The sequence below is a fragment of the Boleophthalmus pectinirostris genome, unplaced genomic scaffold (genome assembly GCF_026225935.1).
Source record: "Boleophthalmus pectinirostris isolate CB_2022bp ecotype Guang Dong unplaced genomic scaffold, ASM2622593v1 HiC_scaffold_12, whole genome shotgun sequence".
NCBI lineage: Eukaryota > Metazoa > Chordata > Actinopteri > Gobiiformes > Gobiidae > Boleophthalmus > Boleophthalmus pectinirostris.
This window is the reverse complement of record NW_026571018.1, coordinates 10205630-10214136: the sequence shown is the minus strand read 5'-3', so window position 1 is coordinate 10214136 and position 8507 is coordinate 10205630. Positions and strand designations below refer to the sequence as shown.

At 36.4% G+C, this 8507-nt stretch overlaps 1 protein-coding gene across 2 annotated transcripts in view; it reads left to right on the top strand.

Moving 5' to 3' along the window:
- Positions 1-355: 355 nt before the first annotated feature.
- Positions 356-8507, top strand: part of gck (glucokinase (hexokinase 4)) — a 30071-nt gene continuing 21919 nt past the window's right edge. Inside the window, exons 1-2 of one of the 2 annotated variants that reach the window (XM_020920675.2) lie at positions 356-495; positions 6146-6211. In XM_020920675.2, the coding sequence (XP_020776334.1) occupies positions 6146-6211 (66 nt within the window). In that variant the 5' untranslated portion in view covers positions 356-495. Of the gene's footprint in view, positions 496-4432; positions 4458-6145; positions 6212-8507 lie in introns of those variants that run through there. The other variant, XM_055148355.1, reaches the window with a different exon arrangement.

The window sequence follows — 8507 nt, the reverse complement described above, 5'->3', positions numbered from 1 at the left end:
TTAAAAGTCACCTTCCCAACACTGGTCATCAACCACGACAAATCTGAACATGACTTAAAAATTAGCCTAAATTTTTGGTTTCTTCGCCATTTAACTCCAAGGGCATGGTCAAAATATATTATTGTTTTCCATTAAGATTACGCATACGCACCATTTTTGCGCAAATGCTTTTTAAATCGTTTCTATCTTTTAGCAGGTGTGAGCTAATTTTGCACTTTCACTTTTACGCACAGACGAACAATCGCGACAACTTCATTGGCAGAAATAACACACGGAGTTATCGCTTTATTACGCTTTGTTACTGTTTCGTCTGTTGCGTAATAGCGCACTGTTGCCGGTGCGTAAAGGCGCATTGAAACACCGCGCTACGCCTCCGGACGCGCGCATCCTCCTGCACTGCCTCTGATCAAGTGGGCGTGAACCTATTTCCAAAATGACAGAGCCGGTGAGCATCACGGAAGAGACACGTTGAACGGAGCAGCGCACGACTTCAAGGTAAAGTTTTTCTATTCATTGATGAAAAACGTGAACAGCGACAGTTTTGAGAGAAAAGAGCCGAAAAGCGTAAAATAGACAAGAAAAAACAAACTTAATCCGACTTCTGGTGTAGACAAACTACTCTTATTGTACAAAAACTGCAGTTGTGTATAGTATTACTAATTTAAACCTCTATTTTTGACCCATGTTTTTACACTTTTGCTCTTGGAGGAACCTCATACTCTCCCTTTAATCACGAGACGTAAAGTTTTGACATAGTTTACGCGTCTGTCCGTGGCGTGCGCTCGTGGACCAACAGGTTTGGTGTGTTCCTTTCGCCTCGGGCTTTTATATAGATTCAAGACAAAAGTCCACAGTGGATTTACGTATGTTTCTTTTGAATGAAACGTACGCCACACGGTTTTTATTTATTTTTATTTTTTCATTAGAGTACCTAAAGAAAAAACATAACGTAATATGGTAATAAAACTAAACGTGAATAGAAGATTTTAATCTGAAAAACAAAACAAAACATTGAACTGTAGTTTTGTTTTCCCAATCTGTAAAGTGTAAACCCCTCATGAACAAAAGTACAAATCAAATTAAGAAGTTAGGCCTGTACCTGTCTATTTAAGAATGTCCTAGTCCTATTTAAAGGTGCACTGTGTAACTTTTCTGGAGAGGGCCCGCAACCTGTTCATTCTTTGGTTTAAATTGTCCACAGTATGGCATTAAACTAAACTTCGTCTTGCGTGTATTCAGCTACAAGTGTGATTTATTGCTCAAAAATATCTTTAATAATATAAATTTTTAATGTGAGTGGGGCCACCTCTCCACAGATCTGACTTGTAATTTGGCCTGCAAGACATTTATGGCCTTACTGCGGAATAGGTGACAGCACAAGTTACACAGTTCATTTTTAATAAAGGTTCACTATAACTTTTTAGTTGGGGGTCCGTTATCTTCTTGTTTCTATGGAGATGTCATTGCTCTGCCTGAAATGTTCCACAGTATGACTTTAAACAGCTCTACTTTACATTTATTGCACTACAGGTGGTTTTATTGCTCAAAAATATCTAGAAAAACATGTATTCTGACTCTGAGCGGGGTCGCCTCTCCACAGATCTGACCTGTAACTTGGTCTGGTCTGGTCTCCATGAAGATAGAAAGGTTTAATACCACGCTACGGAATATTCCACGGCTTTTTTCAGATCTGGAAACTGTATAAATAGTATAACTCATCTGAGTGCACGGGCATGTCCAGACTGATTCTTCTCTGTCATCTTTAGTTTTTTTTTTTGTTAGTTTTATTGTTCATTTTGGGCGTGTTGTGAGTAAAATAATTTCTCTGATCATGGGGCACTTTTCCTAGACACCAGGCCAAACAAAAACCTGTATGTGACAAGTGCTATGGGGCAATTTTTATATACGCAATGACTAAACAATCTGGTATTTTGAAATGCATGATGTGAGTTCACAAGGAACTTCTACTATTGTACTTCATTACCACATTAACTGTACCTCATTAAATTCCCTTTTCATAGTTTATAGATTCCACGGTTTGACTATTCACCCAACAATTTTAATTACACCACAACTACAAATACTACTACAGACATTTAGGAATTTCACACTTGTAACATACATTTGTAATAGGGTTAATAAGGCACCTACTATTACCTAGGGGTGTGCAAAAATATTGAAATATCGATATATCGTATCATTTAATGTGATGATACAGTATTAATATCTTGGGCTGCTGTATCGATTTATCACCAGGAGTATTTTTCGGTATATTTTAGTAAATTATTTTGTTACAGCACTACAGTTTTGTTGCTTGTTTAGTGGAAGGCGACTTATTTATATGACACATTTGATATTTTCACTGTTTTGATGATTAAATTTATTTTATTTTTTTTTAACTGAACCATATCGAATCAATTTGAAATATATCGTATTGAATTGTATCGAATTGTAAGCTCATTGTATCGAGATATGTATCGTATTGTGGCCTATGTATCAAGATATGTATCGTTTTGTGGCCTATGTATCGAAGTATGTATCGTATCGTGGCCTATGTGTCGAGATATGTATCGTATCGTGGCTTATGTATCAAGATATGTATCGTATCGTGGCCTATGTATCGAGATATGTATCGTACCGTGGCCTATGTATCATATCATGGCCTATGTATCAAGATATGTATCATATCGTGGTCTATGTATCAAAGTATGTATCGTATCGTGGTCTATGTATCGAGATATGTATCGTATCAGCAACTTCTGAATGATACCCAGCTCTACTATTACACAAGGCAAGATTATTTGTATAGAAGAATGTGTACACAAAGTAATACAAATGGCTTTACAGGCAAATCACAACAAACAAACCAAAACATAAAAAATCTTCATAAAATTAAAGGTGTGTTGTGTAACTTTTCTGCTTCTTTCTATGGATACGCCATTGCTCTGTCTGGAATGTTCCACAGTATGACAATAAATAGCGCAATTTTGGTTTTATAGCTAAAAAAAAAAAACTTGAAAAACTTCTGACTGTGAGCGGGGTCGCCTCTCCACAGATTTGACCTGTAACTTGGTCTAGTTTGGAATCCATGAAGACAGAAAGGTTTAATGCCACACTGTGAAGCATCCATGGAGAAAAGCTTTTGAAAGACACTTCACCAGAAAATTACACAATGCAGCTTTAAGATTAAAAGAGAAGAGTTGCTGTATCATTGTTTTTTTTCTGAATGAGGATGTTTTTTTTTCTAAAATGAGGAATTAACCATTTTAAGTCATGAGATATTGACCGAGGTCGTGACCCAGTTTGGCCAAAGTTAGGACTAGATCAGACTGTATAAAGAGTGTTTCCCAAACCTTTTGTCTGGGGACCCATATTTTTAAAGTCGCAATCCAAGTCAACAGACGTTACTTCGTAAATCACAAAATAAAGGTGGATTTGACCATTATTGAACATTAATATATTGTATTGTTGATTGAGTGATCGTGTCTCTTTGAACAGTTAGTTTTACTCAAGTTTTAAACAATGAAAAACAGTAATTGAAGCAGCAATAAAAGGATTCACAAGTCGCCTATTTGGACATGAAACGTAGCCCATTTCTTTTTCTTTTCAACATTCAATTGATCCAGCAATATTGGAACAAAATAGTCAATAAAATAATTACAAAAAGTTTAGATGTCAACGTTTCAACATTTTTAGGCGACCCAAAAAAATCTCTTGCGACTCTTTGGGAACCGTGATCTAAGGGAGAGTCACGTCGCCCACATCGCTCGGTTCCAGTCAAATGAAGCTCATCGAGGCTTGCAGTAACAGTATAAAAGCGAAATTGGAGTGAGTTTTATGAATAGGAATTTATTTATGGACAAAACAGCGACATAAAAACAGCAGGAACATTTTAAGACTTCCTGTGTTTTAATACTTTTCTTCTCAACTCTTTCTTCTCCACATGATGTAAAACTGTGATAAATATTGACCGCAGGTACAAGCTCATCAAAACAAGTCAGAATAAAAAAGAAAAACATGTAACTCTGGTTAAGGGTTTCGTCATCTGTGGGAGCGTGCCTATGTTCCCTCAGCCTTATTTTTAAGTTTTTGTTTGTTGGTTGGTTTGTTTTTTCCCAAAATTTGACCCACATTTCAGATTTTATCCCCTTTTCTCCCAATGTGGCCGTCAATTACACCCAACCTATTATCCAGCAGCAGTTATGTAGACGTTAAGGTTCCCAGGTTGAAGGATCTTAGGTTGAAATGACTCTGAATCATCCCTTTAAATGTGGTATAAAAATAAAAATGACTTGAATTTGAGTTTCATTTTGAGAAAAATCTTAGAAATGAGGGAACATAGAGCTGATCCCGTCATATCTATAATCATGGACGTGTTATTTTTTTTGTCTAGAACGTTCCATGGCAGAAATTAAACCCGTCCATCTCAAGGGAGACAACTATAGCCTGCATTACAGGTCAGATCTGTGGAGAGGCAACCCTATACACAGAGAGAATTATTGCATTTTGAGCAACAGAAACGCCCGTGATGAATAAACGCTGTTGTAAATAAATGTGTTTGATGTCATATCATGGGACATTCCAGGCAAAGCAATGACATCTCCATGGAAACAAGCAGGCGATGGATCCTACGCCAGAAAAGTTGCGCAGTGCACCTTTAAAATCCTTAAAATTATTCTGGGACAAAATTTCTCTTTATTTTTTCCTTTAAACCTTCAAAAGAAGAATATAAAAAATTTGAAAACGAATCTAATCATCAATCAATCATTTCATTTCAAATCTGTTTATGAAGCCAAATCTTGCATTTAAAACCTAAATTTTGGACTTAAAACAACCACGTTATAGATGTAATTTAGCTGGTTGGCCTCTGCCATGTCTTTGTACTTTTAATATTTTTTATTTATTTTACTTCTGGAGCTGGAGCGTCACTGTTGAGCTCCACAGGGAAAACCTTTTAAGACACTGGACTAATATTTCAGGGTCAGTTTATACTTGAAAAACCTGTGCCTGTAACTCCGCCCACTTCAGGTCACATTATATGAAAGACCAGAGAAGTAAACCAGGATTTAACCAGGTCTAGGACTAAGGTAGTAGTAACAGCAGTAGTAACAGTAAGTAGTAGTTGTAGTAGTAGTAGTTTAATATTGCACTACGGTGACATAATGTGTTTTGTAGTAATATTAGTAGTAGTAACAGTAGTAGTAGTAATAATGGTAGCAGCAGTAGTAGTAATTGTTTTTGTAGTAGTTGTAGTAGCAGTAGTACGAGTAGTAGTAGTAGTAATTGTAGTAGTAGGAGTAGTACGAGTAGTAGTAGTAGTAGTAGTAATAGTAGTAGTAGTAGTAGTAATAGTAGTAGTAGTAGTAATAGTGGTCGCAGCAGGAGTAATAGTAGTAGAAGCAGTAGTAGTAGTAGTAGTTGTATTATCAGTAGTAGTAACAGCAAGTAGTAGTAGTAACAGCAGTAGTAGTAATTGCTGTTGTAGTTGTTGTAGTAGTAGTAGTACGAGTAGTAGTAGTAGTAATAGTAGTAGTAGTAGTAGTAGTAGTAGTAGTAGTTGTTGTTGTTGTAGTACTTGTAGTAGTAGCAGCAGCAGTAGCAGCAGCAGCAGCAGCAGCAGCAGTAGTAGTAGTAATAGTAGTAGTAGTAGTAGCAGTAGTAGTAGCAGCAGAAGTAGCAGTAGTAGGAGTAGAAGTAGTAGTTGTAGTAGTAGTAGTAGTAGTAGTAGTAGTAGTAGTAGTAGTAGTAGTAGTAGTAGTAGTAGCAGTAGTAGCAGTAGTAGTAGTAGTAGTAGTAGTAGTAGTAGTAGTAGTAGTAGTAGTAGTAGTAGTAGTAGTAGTAGTAGTAGTAGTAGTAGTAGTAGTAGTAGTAGTAGTAGTAGTAGTAGCTGTAGTTGTAGTAGTAGCAGTAGTAATAGTAGCAGTAGCAGTAGGAGTAGCTGTAGTAGTAGTAGTAGTAGTAGTAGCAGTAGTAGTAATAATAGTAGTAGTAGTAGTAGTAGTAGCAGTAGTAGTAGTAGTAGTAGTAGCAGTAGCAGTAGCAGTAGCTGTAGTAGTAGCTGTAGTAGTTGTAGTAGTAGTTGTAGTAGTTGTAGTAGTAGTTTAAATATTTCTCCACTTTGACATAACGTGTGTTTTTGTTTCAGATGAACTCAGATCTGCAGACGAACGGTCAGAATCACAGAATGACTGAAGACGAGACTCTGGCAAAGGTAAAATCAAACACACAGAAATTATTTGAAATTATTTTTAAAATATACATTTTTGTCAGTTTTGTAGTAGAACACAACCTGCCTCAGGCCCATAATTGACAGACTCATTCATATCTGAGTCACTGAGTCATGTTTAAGCATTTACTTTAAAGACGTCATTTGTCATTCATCTCAAGTTTTCACCGGCAACGTTGGGAGCGTCACGTAGTCATTTTGGTGCAACACAAACGAAAAAAAAAAAAGATGTGCAGGAGGAGGAGGACTTTTTGTTGTGATGACGTTTACGGCGACGTCAGCTCCCACTGGGCGCCGCAGTTTTTGAGTTTTTTAACCCAAAAGTCAGTGGATATAAGAAAATTGTTTCCCTCCTGAGCTCGAGACTGAAATTCTGTATTGTGGTAAAAATATTCTCTAGCGATCTAGTTTTTCCACCCAACTGATATTTGAAGACATAATCGTTCATTTAAAGACATAATCGAAAAATGAAAAAACAAATCTTTATCCGTTTTTTTTTTTTTTTCATTTTGCTTTTGGAGACAAATAATGAAGAAAACTGTTATTTTTCATTTTCTTATTTTTGGTTTTATATTGAAAAACGAATGAACGAATGATACAAGGATTTTGCGATAGTTGGTATAAATAAAATTGTTAAAAGAGCGTGTAACATTGTCCATTCTCGACTCACTTGTGGGTCAGTCATAATCTGAGGGACTGTTTTTTTGTCTCATGGTCATTTTTAAGCATGATTTCTATAGTTTAGCTAAACAATTAACAATATATTCCCCTCTTTACTGTTAGTGGGTATCAAATTGGTCACAAATCAGGACACCTGGGACATTTCTTGTATAAAACTGGGACAAATCACTGGTTTTGGATAAATCTGCTGGGACAGGGAACACAGGACTCAAAACTGGGACTGTCCCGGGTAAATAGGGAAGTCTGATCACTCTATTAACAGCACAAATCAGCTCACCTGTAGTTCCAACTAAGTCACCTCTTTCTGGTCTGTGTCAGGTGTGTTTATTTTATTAAGATGTTTTAGATGACTATTGTGTATTAAAATGGCTCCACAGGTGTCATAGATTATAACTACAGACAGTGTTGGGAGTAACAGATTACATGTACCGGAGTTATGTAATCAGAGTACAAATTATGAGTAACTGTATTCAGTTACAGTTACTGATTCAGTGAGTGGTAATTGGATTACAGTTACTTTGTTGAAATAAGTGGATTACACTACGGTATTTTCCTATTTTCACATGTTGGGCTAAATCCCCCTTTTCTTTTCCTTTTTCCATAATTCCACTCATTGCCGGACACTAAACCAGGTCTAAACCAGGTCTAAAACCAGGTCTAAATAAGGTCTAAACCAGGTCTAAAACCAGGTCAAAACCAGGTCTAAACCATGTCTAAAACAGGATTTAACAGGACTAAACCATGCTGCACGGACCGTGTCTCCTCCTCTTTTATCAATAATATTTTTAATATGGTTTAGTAAAGTCTGGGCTTTTTTATTGTCTTTTATCAGACAAAACATCTTATGTTATGACATCCTAGTATTTGCTTCTCTACAGCAACATCAAGTAATCCAAAGTATTCAGATTACGTTACTCACTTTAAGTAATTTAATGGATTACATTTTGGGGTATGTAATCTGTAAACTGTAGGGCAATACTCTTTAAAAGTAACCTTCCCAACACTGACTACAGAGCAGACACAAGCACAATACACGTTCTTTAAGACGTGTATACTTCTCCTACAGCAGCAGTGCCCAGTTTGTCCCTATTCGATACCAATGAGTGCGCTGTAGACTTCTTAGTACAGCTCTCTACCACAGACCATTAAATCCTTTTTGGTCAAGGATTTGTTGCTACATTCTTGCTTAAAGGTCTGATATTACGCAACATTGACTCTTGTGAGCTTTAAGTCTTGTTAGAATGCTGTTACCTCCTCAAAAACAGATTTGGAGTTATATTTTGTTTCATTCACACATGTTTGAGTTAACATAACCTTTAATTATCAGACTGCATCCCTAAAAATCATGTCACGAAGCTGTAGTTTCGAGGTTTTTGGTTAGTTAAGCAGGATTTGTGTGTTAAACATGTGTGAATGAAACAAAACAAAACTCCAGGTCTGTTTGTGATGAAGAAACAACATTATAACAGATCAGAAAATAGTGTAATATGTACAGTTTAATCCTTTTTGGTTGAGGGTTTATTGCTTAATCCTTGCTTAATGTTCTACTCAGTTTCTTCTGATCTCTTGATTGCATAAAGTTCATTGCAAAGTTTACAGC